Below are 21,048 nucleotides of genomic sequence, written 5' to 3'. Positions count from 1 at the left end.
AAGCAGACACAACATAGGTAACATCAAAGTGGTTCCCAACCTGCATCTCAGGCGACTGACTCTTTGGAGGTAGCACAGATCTCAAACCAACATCTGACTTTGCACTGATCGAGAGAGAAGGACAAAGCTAGCATAACTTATTAGAGAGCTCAAGGCTTAATGATACACTTAGTCAAGCTCTTTAGAAGACTTCTTAGAGGCACAGGGAGGATCAAGCGTTCACTACATAAGTTCTTATGCTTGCAAACACACATCTCATCTTTCAGCATCTGCTGTTCCAAACCTGCTCCAGAATACCATGTACTTGCTCTTACACGTACACCACTCTGATCTGACATTGGTTTTGGGGCTGGGCACCCACAGGAGGCAGCATGTAAGGTACTAACGTGAGTACCTCAATGGGCTGCTGCTGGGGTCTGCCACCCAGCCCAGTCTCTGATAAGTGTCTTGGCCCAGTCATGCTTAAAGCTGATTGCTGCATTTGGATCAGTGGCTCTGCTGTCTCCGTCCCTGTGTGTATGGAAGAGCAGTTTCAGCCAGGCAGAAGTATAGGCACAGCTACAGAGAGGATATGAAGGGAATTCAAACTGATGAACATTCATCCAACTTACACAAAGAGGAAAGATCTTCAGGAACTGGAAGAACCCTGAGCTGCCCTTTTGAGGCCAAGACAAAGAAAGAATGAGCAAGAAGCAGACAAGATATGGCAAAGAATCAAGCCAGCAAGGAGGGAAAGCATCAAAATTTCCCTCTCTAAATTCCCCCACAAGGACAGGAGTTTCTTAAGGGAGATTGTTAGTCAAATGGAATTCAGTAGTAGGCATGCTAGAAAAAAGAGGTCACCTCCCTATTATTTGCTCCATCTTAGTTGGGTACATATGATTCCCACTGGGACTTAAAGTTTTGTGTCTAAGTCCCAAATTCTGACATTCTCCAACATCATCTGGCTTCTCGGCTCAGACTACCAACAAGGTGACTGGTTCAAGCAGCTTTTAGAGTGAGAGCATTTGTCCATGAAGGTGACTGAGACCAACACTGGAACACTCAGATCGCTGGAAAGTCATCAGCATTGGGAGATTTTACACTACCGAGACACAACTTGTATCACTGCCTCCAAGGTGGAACTGCTCCATATTGAATACTTCTTGGAGTCGCCAAGGCCTGTACCATAACACTACTTTATGAAGCACTGGGCTTTCACCGACCACTGACTAGATGCAATTGCTACAGCTCTGCTCCCTTTATGAAGGAGCATTCTAAAGCTACTATGTAGTTTCAGACTATTCTTATCTTTACAGAGGAAATAACACTATTTTCATAAGAAGCTATTCCAGAAATACTACAGTTCAACTTTCCATTAAAAAATAAAATTAATCTCAACTCACAACCAAAACAAATAAAGAGGGCAGAGACGTGGTGTAAATCTAAAGACTTATTTGGGAGAAAAGGAAGAAAAAAATGAGATTTCTGCAAGTTCTCAATTACCATGCATTTCTTCTCTTGCTACCAAAAGACACCACAATGAAAAATGTCAACATAAATGCACGCTAACATTAAAAAAAAAAATTGTTCATTTTCTGATATGCTGTAAAGATTCAGTACAACATGACGGTTTCAGTAAAATGACATACCCATCTTTCAAGGCTTGCAACATCAGAAATGGACCCCAGAGGTTTCCATTATACCTGCTCACCTCAAAGTAGGCATCTTGTGAATTTTATTGAACATACGATCCAATCTCTTTAAGATGAGGATAAGGGCAGGTCTCACCGCCTCAGCTGTCCAGTCAGTGATGGGCAGCATCTCCATGATGTAGCGCCGGAGACCTCGGCTTTCCATTGTCTGCGTGTCATAAGGTGCCAATTTCAGAAGGGAATGCGCGATTTCTGCCAACCTAAAACCAGGGTTTGTTAAAAGGGCAATCTAATACTGTGCAACTTGCTTTTCTTAACAAAAGAATGCAAGAGTCAAATATGTTGCTATTTAAATCCTCAGGCCCAACAGCCACACTTCTGGGCCCACACTTTTGCTGGGATTACTGTTCATATTTATATACATATGAATCATCTAAAGGAATATATCAGCCTGTCTATTTTTGTGTTGATATTAAACGCATCAAAAGAAATCACTGATCTGTGTTGCTAAAAACAAAGTACCTGAGCTGTTAAGTAAGATTACAACATTGCCAACAGCTGTGAAACACAGTCATCGCCTGTATGTCAACTGATGAGTAACTGTTTTTGGTTTCATGCTTGTTTTTCAGTGACACCAGTTTAAGAGATTTCACTGTGCAATTTTCAGGTGTTAAATTTTTAAAATAGTGTGCCATCCCACAAGTTTACACAGCATGTATTGTGTATGATGACTTATCCATGAAGTTTCAATTTGTTTTTCCTAACACCTCCAGAGATTGTGTTGCTGTTGCTCCTTCTAATCCTCCCAGATGGCCTTGCCAATGGCATTTTCTATATTGACTGTGAAATACCATGGCAACATTTAACTTATACTTGCAGTTTGACAAACAGTTGCTCAAATACTTGTAGATTTCTTGTAGACAAAGATGGGTAAGCTAGCCACATCACATCTACTAATAAAAGGGATAGAAACCTGTATACTCCCTGAAACCTCAACAGACTTTGTAGTGGACAATTATGGAATAATCTTATGCATATTGTGAGTGCTTTTTCTGAAATGTCTTCATTTATTAGAACATGTATTCATCCTCTTTAAAATCTGTCTAGCAATATCAAGGGCAATGAGTTCCTCAGGTTAATGAAAGGTAGTATAAAAGTGTTTCGTTATCCAGTATTTCTTTACTCTTAACTTTTGCAAGTACATCATCCTACTATGGAATATGTCTGCTTTGTTAAACATGATAAAATCTAAATTATCATGCAATTCTGCTTCTTCCTGGCAATACAATATCAGTAGTATATAATGTTATATGAAAACTTTCTTATGCATTATAATGTGTGAGATCCATCTCATCAAACTTGGGATATGAATCTTCTAGCTCTTTTCATGCACAAATAAGCAACCTAGGAAATTCTTCCTAAACTCTTCCTAAAATACTGGGATAAACTGTCTATTGGTTGTGCATCTCTCTGTTCACTGGATACAAAGAGATCTTTATGACTTGTTTAGACTAAACATTTTACTTTTAAATGGCTAAAATTAGGTGAGATGAATGCCATCTGAAGTGTATAATGTATTATCCTGTTTTCTGAAGTCTCTGAATTGGCATGTCAGCCTCCCAAGACCACAGCTGTCACATCACATTCTGTTAAATCTGCTCTCTACTTAGAAAAGGTTCTTTCCTACAGAGACTGCGTCTTGTCAGTCATTTCACTGATACTCTTGAAAAGAGTTCATATAAGAATCAGGATGATGTTCCATTTTATTTAGTGCTAACTACAATAAAGCAATCCTGGTTCTAACCACAATAAAATAGTCATTTCCAGCACCTTCCAAGAGACATAAGAGAACAGGAGCACAACTCATTATCTTCTGCAAATCAAACCTTTAGTTTGACTGCTGTAACCTTTGACCATGAAACAACTTCTGCCTTGAAAAGAATGCAGAAATAGTTACCAGCTGCTACTATGTGCTGTGACTCCGTTTTACTCGAATCTGCTCACAGGAAAACGTCTTTCCAGAAATATACCAATAACACCTTCTGTACACCTGGATTTAAGTTGTCTTAAGAGAGGGACACAAACTTGTTTAAGAACAATTAAGCTCAATAACTTCAAAATATAAAAACACACAGAAATGAAGTTCCCACATTCCTGTGAAACAGCAGTTACTTCTAGGGAGCACACACAGAGCCGTCTTATGTTGCATGCAAATATAAGACCAGGATAGTAACATAATACGGAAAAAAATAGCAAGTCCCTTACTTTACTGCACTAAATAAAGCAAGTTCATCCATTCGGCATATACTCCTGACTCCCAATGAAATCACCAAAAAACATGTCAAACTAAAGACATACTCTGTCCTGAGAGTCTCACCTTTTCTTTCTAACATAAAATTTAAGATCTCATCTCAGACTCCTATTGCTAAGAGTCATGGCGTTTGTAATGCATCCATGTCCATCAGATTTTCAACCAGTTTGTTTGCAGCCAAACACTACATAAAAATGATATGCACGTGTCACAACAGACATGTCTTGTTTGAAATTACCCTCTAAATTACTGAACATTTGCTGGGGAGGAGAAAAACAAAATCCAGCACATGTGCAAGTAGCTAACGAATCAAAAAACTCCAAACTCCCCAAGGAATTTGGGTCATTTGTTAAACAAGACCTAAATTAACATCAAACACAAACTGGTGTTCTGCATAGATTGCCTGAATTGTGAAAGACCTTGAACTGTGACAGAATCTGCCTGATTTGGGGCTTTGTCATTTTTCTGCAGAGTGCCAGAGCATGTGTGTAAAAGGTAGAAGAGCTTTCTGAGGGTTTTTGGTAGTCCGGGGGGCAGGAACAGAGCTGGTTCGGTGCATTGCTAACACCTGTCACCCTTCAGCTTCCTTCACAGGGCATTCCTGCGGAAACAGTGTAGAGCTTTGACAGAGGAAAAACTGGCAGCCAGAATGGCCTCTTGGCTTCAGGGCCTAACATAAACTACTATTAAGTTAGTTTTGATTACCTTTGGGACCAGACCAGTGCCAGACAGCCTACAATATCTTTGCTATTTTTCCTATTTATTTTAATTCTCTGCTGAGCACTGTTTGGCTTAGGCCATAAAGAAATGCCCTGTTGACGTTTGGCTGCTCTAAATTTAAAGAATGATCTTGAAGTATTTCACTATGTCTCCTAAAAGCACTCAGATAGCTGGCTCCTCCTACTCCCCCCCACACAACACGCACACACACAGATACCCTGAGACAGCCCCATATTAGTCCCAGCTTTCCTTGTGACAGATGACAGTCAGTACAGTGCTAACTGTGACTTCCTCAGAGAGTATCCGCATTGTCAAAACACATCAGCAGCATGAGGGGAACAACATATTCACCCTGTAGTCAAGTCCCACAAAGATATCTCTGCACACACCAACACATCCCAAGTCAATTTTCTCTTACTGATTTTTTAACTTCAAAGCTGGAAGGAAAAACTTGTGAGAGTCGCACAGGATTTTACCTCAGAATATCTTAGAGAGCTTAGAAAAACCAAGAACACATACATTTCAAAATTTTACTTCAGAGTTTGGGAGGTTCTTCAGTTTTCACTGAGACACTTCTTACCATGAAACAAATCACAAACTCTGAGTTTATGCTTTCTGAGAGATGATGGTAGGTGAGAAAAGCTTCCTCTGAAGACAGGTGAAAGCCTGATAACAGAATCAGGTCCCAGTACCTCTTGTCCCACTGCTTTTGTCATCTTTTATATCTGGGCAAACTTCTCAGTGGCGACTTGACCCCCTTTTGTGGTTAACCTGAACAGCAAGCCCAGAGTAGGAGAGAATCAGGTCTGAATCACTTAGACGGGCCTAACCCCCGTTCCTCTTAGGTCAGCACCACATGAAATAGTTTGCAGCGAGCCTCCAACCAGAAAGCTGGGCTCAGTGCTTCACCTCAGTAAAAGACTTGTGTACCTGCTGCATCACACACTGAGGTGATGGTCCTGTAAATGGGTCCTTCTCCATCCTCTATGGTATTTCGGATGCTAATGCAATACAGTGCAGGGGTGGCTTTCCTCCTCTCCCAGCTTGTTGGTGGCTGGGTCTGGTGTGTGGAGTCGCAGGAAAGGAGAAAGGCTGCGTTTAGCCAGCCAGGCAGCTTCCTCATCCCTTCCCCTGCAGAGGCAGCCTAACTGCACTGCTGCTCACTCTGTCTTATTCGGATGTATCCAGACATGATCCCCACAGAGCTATTTCACCCACTGGAGCTGGGAGCCTGAATGAGACCACTTGCGTGTATGAAACCTTCCTTACACACAAGCAGCATAAGGTAGAATCTAAGGAACGTCCAAAACGAGTTCTGTGTGGTTCAGATAGCAACATGTAACTCTACACTACCAAAAAGTGATCCAGTCTGCTTTTATGAAAAATTACAACTAAAAGAAAGGAAAACCCCTGAAATGAACTAGCAAAAGCAGAAAGTCTGTGGAATACCTCATGTGGGACTTCACATCCAGCAGCTCCAGAGAGGTCACTCTGGGCTCCCCAGCCAGGTTCTGCAAAATCTTCAGCCTCGGGCCACAGTGCTTGTAGAACTCCGTGCAGATATTCAGCAACGACTCCCGCGGTCTCCTGAACTCCTCTCTGGCAATTCGCTCATCCAGCTCCTCTCGGGGAAGACCCTGGCCCTCCTCCAGCAAGTGAAGGTTTTCCCTGGAGGATATAAGAAAGAGAAGGAAATGTCATATGCAGAGGATGAGCAGGGGTAGATTATACCTCTCCAGCTTGCTGTTTTGTAACAGAAGCCTTCCCCTGCAATTGAAGACAGTTGCATCTGTGGTAAAGGAAAAGTGGGAAATTATCCCCTACAAAGTCTTGTTAAGAATGAGAGTAATGTCTATATGAACTACCCTTTGCTATCTTCCCCTGAAACTATGCCACTTGTCACAGCAGCAGTACGTGGGACCCAGTGAACCTGGAAACTGCTAAGCAGCAGATCACGGCATGCTAGGGAAGATTGGGTGAAGATCTTACTGTACCTGATAAAGTGTAGTTTGGCTCCCTGCTCTGGGTACCTGGGAAAACAGAAACAGTGCAATTGTAAACAGCAACTTAGGAATGGCTACGCTGTGCCTTTCTGAAAGAGGGTGACACTGTTCTAGCCCAGCGGAATACTCCCCATGGACAGGATGGTATCTCATATTGCTGGAACAATTACTACTACTGATCTCACTGAATAGCATTTGCCTCCCAATGGGCGGCAAACAACGGATTGCTATAGTTTTGAACAAACATGAATAATGGCCATACCCTTCCTATGAAAAGAAAAATTGGGGCTTATAAAAATACAGACTCTTTCAAGCACTTTTTCATCCTGGTGCTTGGTTTGCTTCACGAAGCTGGAGTTCACCTAGTGGAAAGAACATTTCAGAGAGTTTTGTTTTGTTGTCATTTTCTCTTGCTAGTTACTTCTTGTGGAGAAAGGATTAACAAGCCCTGCATCACTTAGCTAATATGACCAAGGCTGGAACGGTGACCATTCTACCATGATGACACTTGCTGTTGCTAGCAGATGTCTATTACAATGATAACACAATAGAAAAAACAAGCAGGAAACAGATCTCCGCAAAAATATTTTGGACCAGAGACTGAATATTTGCTAATCAGAAAGGTCTGGCAACGTAAATCAGAATATTCAAATCACACAGTATCAGGACTCTCTAAACTGCCTGTTAGCAGGTATATATCAACTGCTTCCCAAAATTGGCAGACAAGAAATATAAAGCAGTATTTTCCCCTACACGTTATTTTTCTTAGACTGGGCAATCTTGCAATGGAAGCAAGCCACATATATCCACTTCTGGCCTTGGCAAGAAGTAGTTTATCTGTTTCTCAGATCTTGCCCTGAAAAATCAAGCTGTGACTTTATTCACTCCAACTGATGGATACACCTCTGAGACTCCAAGACTGGATGAACTAATCTTAAATAGTAACAGACTGATTCCAGGAGTTACCAACCAAGATGTGTGCACTATACACCTGTAACTTGACATAGGGGTCCTTTGATGATCCATGTAGCAAAGTGATTTCTATCCTCCTTGAATATAAAGAAAGGGAACGCTTGGAAAGCATGTCTTGCCAAAAATGTATTCCTGATTTACAGTCCTACACAGCCCATTGTATTTTACCGGCCTGTTGGCTGTACACAGACTTACTTACAAGTTGCTTTCTAACAAAGAGAATTCAAGCAGGAATCTTCTGCTCTGGAAGCAACAGCTACTCCAACTCCTGCTAGGAGAACTTCCTCTCTTCCAGCACAAGCACTCAGATTTTAAGCACAGTAAGGTATAGTCTGTACAGCAGGGCCTCTGAGAAGAGTAACCAGTACTGCAGAGAAAATTGCCTCAAGTCTCAAAGGCTTTTGGTTGGCTTTTATGACAAGATTTCTTAAGCCCTTGCTCTGTGACTAGATAAATTGTCTAGTGGCCTTATCCTCACAGCAGCCTAACCTGAACAGCCACATTGGTCAAGGAGCAGTATTACAGTCTGCTAACCCCATCTCCTATCTTATTTCCTTCTTCTGTGTGTAGCTTGTTTGTTGGCTTTTTAAACACAGGGCAAAAATATTCCCTGTCATTCTTCCCCTTCTGTCACATGCTCTACACCCTCTGCTTTGCTATCTATAATTGCAAAAAGAACCTAGACCAATGCTGAAGTAAAGGTGATAGAAAAGAGAAGAAAAGAAAACTAGAGGAGGTGTAAATCTCTGTGAATCTCAACCAACACACAGCATTGAGCTCTTACTGCTGTTACTTTCTTGGAACAAGGCCAGAAGGAACAGACCCTTCTGCTCCCCAAACAGGTTCTGCTCCGCGACCTCTTTGACAATGGACTGAGAAGAAAGCAAAGCAGAAAACTGAGGGACATGGTTGCTTTGTCAGTATACTTCCAGGGTGCAAAAAGGCAAACAAAGAAGACATCTAGGATGTGTGTCCTCCATTTTGATATCCTGATCTTCAGTTTAGTCACATGGTTTTAAACTGGAAACTCTAAAAATGGAGATATTGGTTACCGACAGAAATTCACTCCTGGGCTATGTGTTGTTTTTTTTTTTAATCTAACTGTTTTCTCTTACAGACACTGCCAGTATTTAGGGCACTTCCTCGGGCAATTGAGGAAGTGCTCTGAGCACTCTGAGCAATGAGACATTACTCCAGAAAAAAAAAGCTTGTGAGAAAAATGAGAAAGAAAGAAAAACTACCTGGTGTTCACACCTGCCGACATAGTGTGGTTAGCTGTTGTGGTCCCTTTATGGCCTTGGTCACACCTGCTCATCTGTGGGGCTGTCATAGGCCTGCCAAAGGAAAGGTGAATAACACACTAAAAACTGAATCTAACAACTGCACTGAAATTCTTCTTGTGATCTGGTGAAATCTGGCACTAATTTTACCATGTTTAAAACTCAGCCATTACACAAGGTAAGTTACATACTGCGACTCCCCACCATGTGGCTCCTGGGCATTCCTTTTCCCCAAACAGATCATTAAATGAGGCTGAGACCTTTAGTCCATGGGAGTTACCTGGTGAGAACTTCTACACTGTACAGGAGAGCTTGCAAAGAGGTGGCAAGTGCAGCCATAGCAGCAATCTCCTCACGAGCTGCTGTCACAGTCTCCACTTGAGAGGTTTGTCGCTTCAGTTTCTGCAAGTAACAGGGAACCAGTGCTTCTAAGACCATCAGCATCTGGAGGCTGGAATGACAACCAATATTTGCTCAGCTTTATTCCCTCAATCCTGAAATTCATTTCAGGTGGAGGCTTAGGTTTCTATCTGAAGACCCCTGGATCTCTCATTGGCCTGGGATTTCCTAGCTTCTCACGAGGTAAGCAGTCCTGGGCCTAAGAAACTCTTTGATGGGGGACTTCAGGAGGAAAATTAGCTGATGCATGAAACAATAATAATAAAAACATCCTGAACCTGGATATATTCTGAATATGTCATCCATTTGCATACATCCATTTTCCCTTCCAATGATTCCTTTCTTCTCTGGTTCCCTCTTGGAAACCAATGTTTTTGCATTCACAGTTCACCTCCTCTCAATCTGTGTTTTCCTGTTCTTTCCAGCTGTCTATTTCTCCCCTCCAATTCCCTCTCCACTGCCTCAGCGACTACAGAAACCCATAGAACATAGTGTGATCCCTACCTCACTCACCATTTTGGAAATAGAGCCTATGCGCTGCTGCTCAAGCCACCATCCAGCTTAGTTCTTTAGCTAGCGCATGGCAGCAGTTGTAGCCAGTGTCCTAGGACTGCAGGCCAACGCTTGGGAGTACTGCCATGGCTTAGACTCACAGAGAAGCCCAGTCCTTGGAATGCCCTTATATATACTCTGTCTTCCTTTCTCATGGGATATGCAACTCTTATGCCTTTCCTGAGTATGCACAAACCAAGAAACAGAGTAGCACCTTCTGAACGATTCAGGAGCATAGGCCACCACTGTCACACAGAGTTTGATGGCTTCACTGATCGAAAAGGTCAAGTCCTCATTCCCGTAGCAGAAGTCTGAGGAGGTAAAACACCATGAGAAAACTATCCCATGAATATACTGAATACGAAAGGAGCTAACACACTCCTTTCTTCTCCCCCTTTTCAGTCGCTTGTTTCTCATGTTAACAATTTCAAAAGGCTCTTGATTATTGAAACAAATTTATCCATAAAAAAGGAACACATGCTGTACTCCCACTTTCACCCTGCCATCCAAGAACTCAGTATGCGAGAAACAACTTTCAGCAGATCAAATCACTGCTGAGCACAAGGCCTACAATTGCTATTGGAGTCCTGTTTCAGATGTCACCCATCACAAGGAAAATCTTAAACTCACACGTGACAAGAACACGCGAGCTTAAGGACAATCTTTATGTTCCCTTCTGCTTTTTCCTTCTCACCATCAGATGTTTTAGATAATTCTGATTTTCCCAGGGAAAATACCAGGCATAAAACATTTTCACTTACAGTGTCATCTTCAACACACACTTAGGAATTTTCAAAGATGCCTTTGCATACCCAAAGAGAAGATAAAGCTTTATATAAATGTTTACTACAATCCACAAAGAGGAAAAAATATCTTCCGTCTCTGTATCATTTTTGTATTATAACTTGTGACATTGTTGTACAGCATCACAGTTCATCAAAATCGGCATTATTTAAGGGAAGTGCAAATCTAGAAATAAGTCAAAGATCCTTATAAAAATTAGCAAAAATTACTCCTCTGCAAATCACAGAGCAGCTGAATTCCTAAATACTGCATTACATAGATTACTACCAAGAGACACAGTGTCCCGGATACATCATAAAGCCCTGTATATTCTGCTTTGTGACAAATTGACTCCCCCCACAGAGCTAAGCACTGTTAAATCTCTCGGTGGCATCCATCATTTACTAGTCATAGTCTGCCCACGGGAAAGGATCTTTTGTTTTCCGCCCACATGGAGCAGGGGAGAGAATGACACTGATCTCGTCAGCATGACAGAGTTTATTAGGCATCTTTATTCTTCACCCACACATGATAAAATTCAAAATGCCAGGAGCTAGTCTCAGGCTAGCAGGTTCAGTGCAGAAGTAGCAGTTCTGGAACAAAATAAAGGAATAATTCCCTTCCTGCAGAAAATATCTAAGAGATAGTGGCAATAAACCCAACCTTAAAAGATACATGAAGCACAAGAAAGAGGTATTGCTGCACTCTGGGAGAAGAAAAAGGCCCTGAACAAATCAAGCTGTATCAAATACACGCTGGGTCAATAAATAACAAATGAGAATTACTTAATAAAGGGTTCTTGGCTGTTACCTAATGATTTGAGAGGCTTTTCTGCTTTCACCAGCTCTAAGATGTCCAAAATGTCTGGAGTATCTCCCTCTAGAGATTGCAGCAGATCAAACAGGCACTGAGCTGACACTCCTTTGTTGGATCCATTGTTTGCAGCATCCTGTTTCAATGACATGCATTTGTGGTTAATTTTCTGAGGGCCTTGTGCATCCCAGCAATCTTTATCTGGAGATTCTGGAGATGTGCACAACTCTTCATATATATATTTTATATATATATATATATATATATATATATATATATACACGTTTTATATACATATATACACGCACACACACACACACATATAAAAAGCAAATATATACACATTTTATATACATATATACACGCGCACACACACACATATAAAAAGCAAAGGGCTCACCTAGACTTCAGGAATTCACTAGTTTACTGCTATCAAATAATAAGCTTTGCCTGACTCAGAACATTGATGCTACAGTGGAAACATGATCTGAAAACTGCACAGCTTTCCTTCTCAGAAAAAGCAGATCTTTGCTGCCCTGTGAAGGAGTAGGTTGCATGGGCTCATAGTTTGATGTGGCAGTCCCCCTTTAAATTAAAATTGCATTAACTTGTTTAACTCACTAAAATGGTAAAAAGTCATCAGTGGATTTTTCAAAACATGGCTAATCCAGTCTTAGAGTTCACATGCAGTAAAACTGGGCAATAAGCTTTTTGTTCATACTGTTGGATTCTAAGAAAGGATTTGCCACAGTTTAAAGTGCTACAAATCATTATTGTCCTTTTATAACTTACTTATACACAGAAATTTAAAGTGAGACCACATTTACCAGTGGACCATTATCTCAGCATCTTGCTCAACAGTGACCATCATCAGATGATTCAGGAGGTAAAATAAAGCATAAATCGGCTGCCCAACAAAAGCCTGCAGAAAGCCTGTGTTCAGGAAATGGTTCTGGCAGCAACCACGTGCAGTAAGTGCATGATCAATAAGAACTGCGCTTGCTGCTCCACTGTTTACTCTTTGTGAACTGTGATGGGGGCCTGGCTGCCTGCACAGACTTCCCCACGCAGTACCCAGGCAATGGCTTTTACTCACAGGGAACTCCAGCAGAGGGGCCACACTTGCAAACAGCTGCAGAATAAAGGGCTTCCGATGCAGGATGTAGAACTGGCGGCACGCAAACTCAATTGCTTGGCGTAACTGTGGGTTGCTTTCATAGTCAGCATACACCTAAGCAAATGAAAAACAACATGGAAGTATTCCTCTAGTGGAAGGCTCTCCATCTCCTCACCCTAGGCAGAATCAACTACAGCCTTGTCATTCCTGACATGTTTTTAGAGACGGAGGCTTGACCACCATCCCAGGCTGTGTTTTAGGTCCAGGTTACACATGGAAAAAGGGCTTTCCTGTGTCAAACTTGAACTTTCTTTGTCACAACTTTGGTCCACTATTTTTTGTCCTCTATATCAGAGGTAGATTCTTCCCACCTCCTTTCAGAAGCACTTTGCATGTTTGATGCCACATAGTGCTTTCTCCATCAATCTGCACCTTTTTCAGCTAATCAAATCCCAGCTCTTTCTGTCCCTTCTCATGTGTCATGTTTTCTAGATGTACCTCCACGTTCTAGTCTTGCACTCCCTTCAGTTAACTGATGTTTTTAAAGACGTGCAGTGCCTACAACTGGGCAGAGACAGGACTCTGAGTTTGGAGCACTGCTGATTGTAGCAGAATTATTGCATGTGCCTTTCACAAGATATAATTCTGTATAGTCACCCCAGAATAGTATGTGACACCTTTTTTCTTTTCTTTTATTGTTTTTTTTTCCCTCCAACAGCAAGGCACTGTTGATTCATGTTCAGCTTCAGATCTATATCAACTCCAATATTCTCCACTGCAGAAGTGCTACCGAATCAGCTAGTTTTCCTTCCATATTTATGTGCCTGATTGTTCCTAAATAAGAACCTACACTTGTCCAACCTGATCAACATTTGTTGATCTGCTTTTCCCTTTTTTCAGACTGCATCTCCAGTTTGTCAAGATGCTTTTGAACACCCAGTCTATCCTCCAACATGCTAGCAGTTCCTCCCACCTTTAAGTTATCTTAAGGTTTTCAGAGCAACATTTCCTCCAGAAGGGCCACTGAACCATGCAGACAAGGTGTTCTCAGAGATGTGGGATCTGTTCTTCAGCGTTATGTAAACAGTATAATTAGCTAGGAACAACTTCACCGTGCTTCCTTCTTTTGTCCATTTCAATTGCCTGTCTGTACTTCTCTGCAGGTACAAGTCTTTAGGAGGGTTGGCTGGGGGGAGGGGGGGCAGCAGGCAGGCAGGCAGGATGGAAGAATTTTCTTGACATTTGCTGGCAACAGGTAATGCTGAAATTTTATGTTAGTGCAAATTTGACATTACAGCACAGAGTTCTTAAAGTTTTCTAAAATATTATCAGTGTGAGAGCTCTGCAGAGATGCACTCACTTCCCAGCAGCCTAGGAGGCTGAAGAGACTAGTATGCCTCTACTACAATCACAAGCATCTAGCATGCTTACAAAGCCACCCAAACAACATGGCCTGACACGCTTGCAATATTGTACTAACATAAGAGGGGGGCAATAATTAACAGTATATGCATCTCACCAACGAAATCAGAAGAACCTGCTACACAAAGAGCCCTGTAGGGGCACGTGGATGGATGCATCAGGAATTAAGCTATTCACAGCTAGGGTATGCTTTAACCCCAGAACTGGTAGAGGAACTTATTCATGACGACCACAAATAAACCAGCTGGTCTTGGGTGGCTGGAACTGATATGTGAGGCTCTGGAAAAACAAACAGGGTCAGCAACACTTTGGTTGTCTTTTGGAATTACTTTTTGCCTCCCAAAGGTGGTATTTTATTAATTTGATAGTTGGCAATAATTGGTAACGGGGGAAAAATGGAAAGAATTACAAAAAGTAACTTCTCTCAGTATGGAAAATGAAAACAAAGGGAGAAACCTTCACAGGACTGAAAGGCTCCTGACAAGGACTTCAAATGAAGTTATTTTATTTCAAATGTCTTGTTTCTGATGAATAAACCTAAGCCACAGACCTGGATCCAATTCACTTGCCTAACCATGCAGAGCACGCTATTAGGGTTTCCAGTTTCTATAGAGTTTGTATAGATAGCTAAATTTATCACTAAGCACCATTTAAATTTAACTACTGAGCACTGTTAACTATGTTAAAACAAATGTACATAGGAATGTCACGATCATTGTTTCTTCTACAGAAACAAGACTTTTCTCTGTATTTGCATTATAATGTTAAGTCTCTATATAAATACTATCATCAGGCCCTGCAGAAATAATTTTTTTGTCTGGAAGAGAATTATATTGATGTTTTTTATTTTAGGTATCTCATTTTCACAAATGTCAACAGGAGAAAGGACATACTTAAGCACCCTGAAGTGAAGAGAAACTCTACCTCTAATGCTTGCCACCTATAATACTTTAAATGAAAAGAGAGTATACATTTTTATTTCATAAACACTTAGCATTATTTTCTATTGCTATTTAAATTACAGATAATACATTTATCATACTTGAAGAAGTGAATACAATTTAGTTTCAGTTAGCAAGTAGCTATTCCAGATATTTCAACTATTCCCAAATTTCACCCATCCTTGGGAGGAAAAAAGCACTGGGGGAGACTCAAGCTCCAGAAATTTTCCAGAAATTTCACATTTCTATGTGGACGTACCAGTGAAGGAAACAGATATTTAATTACTTAAAATAAAGAAGAAAAGAAAATGTAGCACTGGGGCTCCTGAATTGGGCCTTCCCATCTTGATTTGTTGTTTGTCTTCTCAGGGCCCCCGAAGTCTGTAATTTCACCGGGACTCGGGGAAATGGCTCACCTGCAACATGCTGGGGAGGACCCACTGGTATCCACTGAGGGAGAAGAGGTGGTTGAAGTGCACAGCTGTGTTGATGACTGTGGCAGCATACTGCCTCAACAAGGCACTGTCCTCAGGGTGCAGGATCAGAGCACCGTTGAAGACATTCAAGAACAGCATGATCTCATCCCCCCAGGGGAACTCGCTGGGCATGCCAAGGAACATCTCCTCCAGCAGCTTAATCCACAGGCTTTTCTGAAGAGTGTCAAGACCAAAGAGCTCTTTTCCAGCTGTGAAGGAGAAGGCAAAAACAATCAAGCCTGCCCACCTCAGCCAGCCTCACAGCACTCCCAGAGGCCGAAGGCCTCCACAGAGATCCCTCCCACAATGCTGACCTTTGTTTTGCCTCCTGAAATGAGTTAATTCATCCTGCACCTCTACAGGTGCCCACTGGGCTTGGCCAACCTTGTTTAAAAAGCAACAGACTTGAAGCCAAAGAGTGATGACCATCACACAGCTCATTTAATCTGCTCCCCGCTGGTTGGAAATTCTCATTCTCTTACAAGTGAAAGCCGACCTGAGCTTGCACAAACAGCCAAAAGTTCATCATCTGCCTCAAAGAGCTTGGACAGTTGTACAGATTCATGCTGTATTTTTATCCTCCAAGTGTCCCACACACTACAGGACACTGATACATCGTTACGATAATGCTTTGGAAAGGAAGTGGCTTCAGGGCTTGTTACATAACCTGCCAGTGCTTACCACCCAGCAAGAAACAGCTTCTAGCACAGTAGCCTGTTTAATGCCCACATCAAACTGGAAATCCCAGCTGACTTCCAAGGCAAAGTTTCTAAAAGGAGAGCTGTTTCTATATCTCTACCACAGAATCTGCCCACATCTTCATTTTAGGTGCACCACTTGTAGTGGTCAGTAAAGGGCTCTGAGCTGTCCTTTTCAGCTGTAGTTATGCTGTGGGGTCCCAGACACTTTCTCTGAACTGGGCTGCAGGTGCTTGGTTTGAAACACTGGCCCACACTCAGGATGCTAGGGATGCAAGTGTGGAGAGTGCTGCTAACTGGAGCTCTGAGCCACAGTTTAGAGAAATCAATAATAAGACTCTCATTATAGAACAAATAAGGTTAGATGAGACCTCCAGAGTTCATGTAGTCCAACTCCTTGGCTCAGGCAAGGCTAACTTCAAAGCTATATGAGGTGGGCCTTGTTTGGCTGAGTTTTGAAAATGTCTGTGGATGGAGATTCCACCACTTCCCTGTGTTCCTGTTCCAGTGCTTAACTGCTTGTACTGTGAAAATCTTTTTCTTTATACCCATTTGTAATTTCTCTTGCTGCAGCTTGTGCCTGTTGCCTCTTCTCCTTTTGCTGTGCATTTCTTAGAAGCGTCTGGCTCTGTCCTCTCCACAATATCCCTTTAGTGGAAGTCTGCAATTAGATCCCTGCCCCAAGCCTTGTCTTCTCCAGACTAAACAAGCCCAGGTCCTTTCACCTCTTCTCATATGAGAAGACCTCCAGCCCCTTAACCAGCTTTGTGACTCTCCACTGGACTCTCTTCAGTTTGTCAACAACTCTCATGTTCTGGTGATACCAAAACAGGACACAGTATTCCAGCTCTAGTCTCATACGTAATTTTAATACATAATTATAATACATAATTATAACATATTCCAGCTTGGATGCAAAGAAAGCAGCCTTGCCTGCAGACCTCTAACACAGCATAGCCTTTACTGCTGCTGTGCTTACATGCCAATGTCTGTGCATCGTTTTCCCTAGGAAGAGGTTTTCATCAGCCTTCAGTAGTGCTACAAGCCTGTATGTTACTAAGGCAAATGAAGAAGTGCCTCACAGAAACCTTCTGGGCCCAGTACAACCACCAGAGAAAGCTAGCAAAAAGGCCATACCTTGGGGGTCACTAAAGAGCGAGAACTCAGCATCAATGGCACTTCGGGGGAAGGAAGGCAAGCGGAGCAGGTCTTCCTGGAGCATAGATACATGGGACTGCTTGTGGGCAGCAGGGATTTTCTGTGTCAGTGATATGAGAAACAACACCCGCCCCACCTCTTCTAGCTTGCGGGTAAACACCTGGGAGAGAAAAAGACAAGGAGCAGAATCAATCTGGTCAAAAAGCTCTTCAGAAAATTATATACACTTTTTGAGGTTAATATAGTCCTTCTGCAGCTTTCCCTGATGGGCAGGATGCTGCAGTCATGGTCCAGAGGAACATGTTGAACATCACAGGGGCTGATGCTGCACCTTTCTCTAGGGTTGACTGATCCCTGTTTTTCAGCCCAGCTCATCAATGGTGGATTGTGTTTGTAAAGTTTTAACAACACTTCAATCAAGTCTTATGGAGGGCCCCAAATGGCTGTCAAACACCTTGCAACTATGTTATGCGGTCTTTTGCAGATCAGTGTAAGCTTTGCCTCTGTAAGCCCCAAGCTGGTCAAAGGCAAACCAATTCCAAACTGAAAGCCATACAGTTGTGTTGCTCTCTGTAAGGTCTCAGACAGCAGTCAACATCTGGTTGAAATGGTTACGTACCTTTTGGGTCAAAGCTGGCTTGTATCTAACCATAGCAACTGTATATATGGTTGCAAAAGAAAGACAGTCATAAAACATAAAAAAGCCCTGTTGACTTCAGATATCTATTCTGGTTCACATCAGCTGGGAAACCTAGTTACACTGTACCAGCCTCCTTTAAACTTCTGACTGGTAGGACTAGTCAGATAGTAGCTATTCTGTTTAGGTGCTGAGAGTAACTGTAAGGCAGAGTGATGCTCAGTAGCAGAAGCAACTGTCTTTGGGAACAGTTTTGAGACAGGTCTTAGCTACTGAGCTGAAGCCAAAACTTGGACATGTGTCTTAACATGTGCCAAAGCTCAGCTTCCCATGTCCTTCAGTTGCTATGACCTTGCTCTGAAGTGCACTCAGCTTAGAACTGGGTGCTCACTCAACAATAAAGAAAGTACTTTTGTATGGATTGCTGCTCTGTGAGCAGATTCCACCATACTGTTTTCATTGCTGAAGTTGGATACTGTCCAACACCTTGCTGCATGACTACAGAGAGGCTAGCAGATGCTTGATGCAAGTTTCGCCTAGAGAGAAAGGAAATATTTTGGCCTCTAAGTCTTCTAAATAGAAGAATATGGAATGTAAAATGATATCCTGAAAAATCTGGGCAGGCCATTTAAATCTTTTGGGGAGATGTGGGTCATATCAAACTCAGATTTGATATGTGGGAGACATCTCCCAGACCCACAATGAGAATAATCTCTGGCAGAAAAGCAACCAAAATGATCCCAAGTCATTTCAGTTTTTCAAAGATTTTCTACTGACAGGTGCAGCACATGGGATATTTCTCTACTCTGTACTGTACACATATCAGACAGCATTAACTACACGTGCCATTATTTTATCTGTTCGTCCCACTAAACCAGCTTTACAGCTGCTTTTTATAACCATTCCTGATGATAATTTCCTGTCCCTGCACTCAAGCTGCCAGGGACACAACTACAGCAGCTGCTTTTTGGCTAGAATAGTAAAGCTGTTAATACTGAACTCAGTGTAATCACACTCCCCTCCATCTTTATTCCCTGCTTACTGTCATCCTTTCCAAATACCCCTACAGCAGCTTTTCCCTAAACAGTACTGTGCTACTGAGACTACCCTGCCTTTGTGGGAAAACAGAGCAGGTGACTTTCTGCAGGTGGAGTGAGCTCAATATCATCATCTTACTCTCTAAAGAAATGATACCCCGATGGGTATCATGCAGCACATTAATAAATAAATAAATAAATAAAGCACACTTAATGCAGCACATTAAAGGCACTGCCGTGCTGCTTTAGTTAGCGTTTAGCTCCTATGGGAGAGCTCCTGGGAGCTGCACAGCATTAACAGGACCAGACGGGTTATCACATCATGAGGCTGGAAGATATGGAGGACAGTAACCTTCTGAGAGGAGAGATTCCCCAGAAGAAGCAGTTACTACTGCTGTGCCTCTGGTGGTGGTTTTGCTAAAAGACCAGTATCTGAGAGCAGGACTAGGAAGAGAGACAGGAAACATTCTCTGTAGTGAGAGGACAGAGAGGAACGTAGAACAGATGGTTCCAGCTCCAGAGCCAGACAGACTTGTGAAGAAAAGGCCTCAAAAAAGGTTCTTAAAGAGCCAAAGGTAGTGCTGAGAAAGGAATAAGCATCCTTTAAGGCTGAGGCAATTGACACTGTTTGGGCTAATGCAAAATGATCAGCCTAAAAGAAACTGGCTGGAGAGAGGGGGAGGGAATTTACATTGTGTTCTTTGACTCTTCTCAAAATACCATACACCTGTTCAATGGCACCAAGGCAGATTTTGTGCTAATTGCTGCTTTTCCAGCAAAGCTCAATATCTGCAGCATAAACCTTTGAAGAAGAAAGGAAGGTTTATTTACAGGGTTTGTTTCTGGGCAGAGATGTTTGGTGACAGTAAGATACCTGCTTCTGAATGAGCTCTTGACCTTTTTCCGGATGCATCTGCACCAGGTTGAGTTGGGGAGAAACTGACCTCCGGAAAGGATAAATGTCACGGACGTAGGTCTGCCAGGAGAGGAAACAATAATGTGTATTTTAAACAAATGCAATTGTAACAGTATCACTCATCAGGACTGAATAAAAGGCCCTTTAGTGGGGATGAGGAAACTGGCACTGGTAAAATAAAAATGCTATCCCCTCTCCTTCATCACTCTCAGAAAGTGTGCTAAACCATGGGCAGGGGTAGAAAAACCCAGATCATTCTGCCTGCACCTGAGCTGTCCAGATACAATCCAATTCCAGTCTTGACATTGCACAGATATTGAACCAAAGATAGTATGTGCAGCCTCTCAAAAGAAAAATCTGAGAAGGCACTGTTTGAACTTTCTGAAGCTTTTGGGTAGGGGCCTCCAGACAGTGTCAAGCATCATGGAAGACCAAAAACAGAAGCGAAATTTGCCCGCCCTCTTTTCTGAGAAAGTTAGATATTAATGACTCAAGAGGAAGGCCTCCACTTCTGTCTCTTCCCTCTTCTAACAAACTCCCATCTTTCACTACACGCAACTAAATATCAGAGATGTGGTGCCTACAGACAGAATTCTGGTCATTTATAGGCTGCCTGTTTTCCTTCACATAACCTCGATGTTTAAAAAAGGATGAGATAAAAAGAGCAAAGTCATCTGTACCTGACACGTTTGCCTCACCTTGTTGTAATGAATAAGATTCCATCGCTTATCCATTAAAAAGTAATGAGAAGATTGGGTTTCAGGTATGTTAAAAAACTCCAAACACTCCTGAAGACAAAAAAAAGAAAAAACACCTTGTTACTTATTAGCTGTCTTGTACAAAGACTACAATATCCAAAAAATTACTGTCTAGTTAATGTATAACGGCCCAAACCTGAATGTCTCAGTCAGGCTGATACACTCTTCAGGCATTAATTATTAATTTCCTTTTGTAATCAAAAAATACATGAATATGTTTGTAACAATCAAAACATGCTAGTATCACAGTCCTGAGGACTGATGTTACTTATTTCTATGTCTCTCTTCATATTAAGTGTATTTGTCTGGTTAAATGATACATATGGATATTGTAGATTACATTTCCATACTATGTACTTACCAAGTTTTATAGACAGGGGATGTACAGAGGCACTAAAGTTCAAATCCTTCAAAGCACTGA

The 21,048-nt window shown here is 42.0% G+C and overlaps 1 protein-coding gene across 10 annotated transcripts in view; it reads right to left on the bottom strand.

The window, feature by feature from the left end:
- The window catches only part of UNC80 (unc-80 homolog, NALCN channel complex subunit), a 140,711-nt gene that overhangs the window by 26,684 nt on the left and 92,979 nt on the right, over positions 1-21,048 (bottom strand). For all 10 annotated transcript variants that reach the window (XM_026117143.2, XM_026117300.2, XM_026117382.2 and 7 more), the window contains exons 41-52: positions 20,568-20,657; positions 19,828-19,929; positions 17,259-17,439; positions 15,364-15,632; positions 12,564-12,698; positions 11,465-11,603; positions 10,086-10,182; positions 9,201-9,371; positions 8,882-8,974; positions 6,660-6,695; positions 6,115-6,333; positions 1,694-1,894 (exon numbers count right to left, since the gene is read on the bottom strand). In XM_026117143.2, coding sequence (XP_025972928.1) covers positions 1,694-1,894; positions 6,115-6,333; positions 6,660-6,695; positions 8,882-8,974; positions 9,201-9,371; positions 10,086-10,182; positions 11,465-11,603; positions 12,564-12,698; positions 15,364-15,632; positions 17,259-17,439; positions 19,828-19,929; positions 20,568-20,657 — 1,733 coding nt within the window. The remainder of the gene's footprint in view (positions 1-1,693; positions 1,895-6,114; positions 6,334-6,659; positions 6,696-8,881; positions 8,975-9,200; positions 9,372-10,085; positions 10,183-11,464; positions 11,604-12,563; positions 12,699-15,363; positions 15,633-17,258; positions 17,440-19,827; positions 19,930-20,567; positions 20,658-21,048) is intronic.

This window comes from Dromaius novaehollandiae, chromosome 7 (assembly GCF_036370855.1).
Source record: "Dromaius novaehollandiae isolate bDroNov1 chromosome 7, bDroNov1.hap1, whole genome shotgun sequence".
Lineage (NCBI taxonomy): Eukaryota > Metazoa > Chordata > Aves > Casuariiformes > Dromaiidae > Dromaius > Dromaius novaehollandiae.
This window is presented reverse-complemented; position numbering and strand designations above follow the sequence as displayed.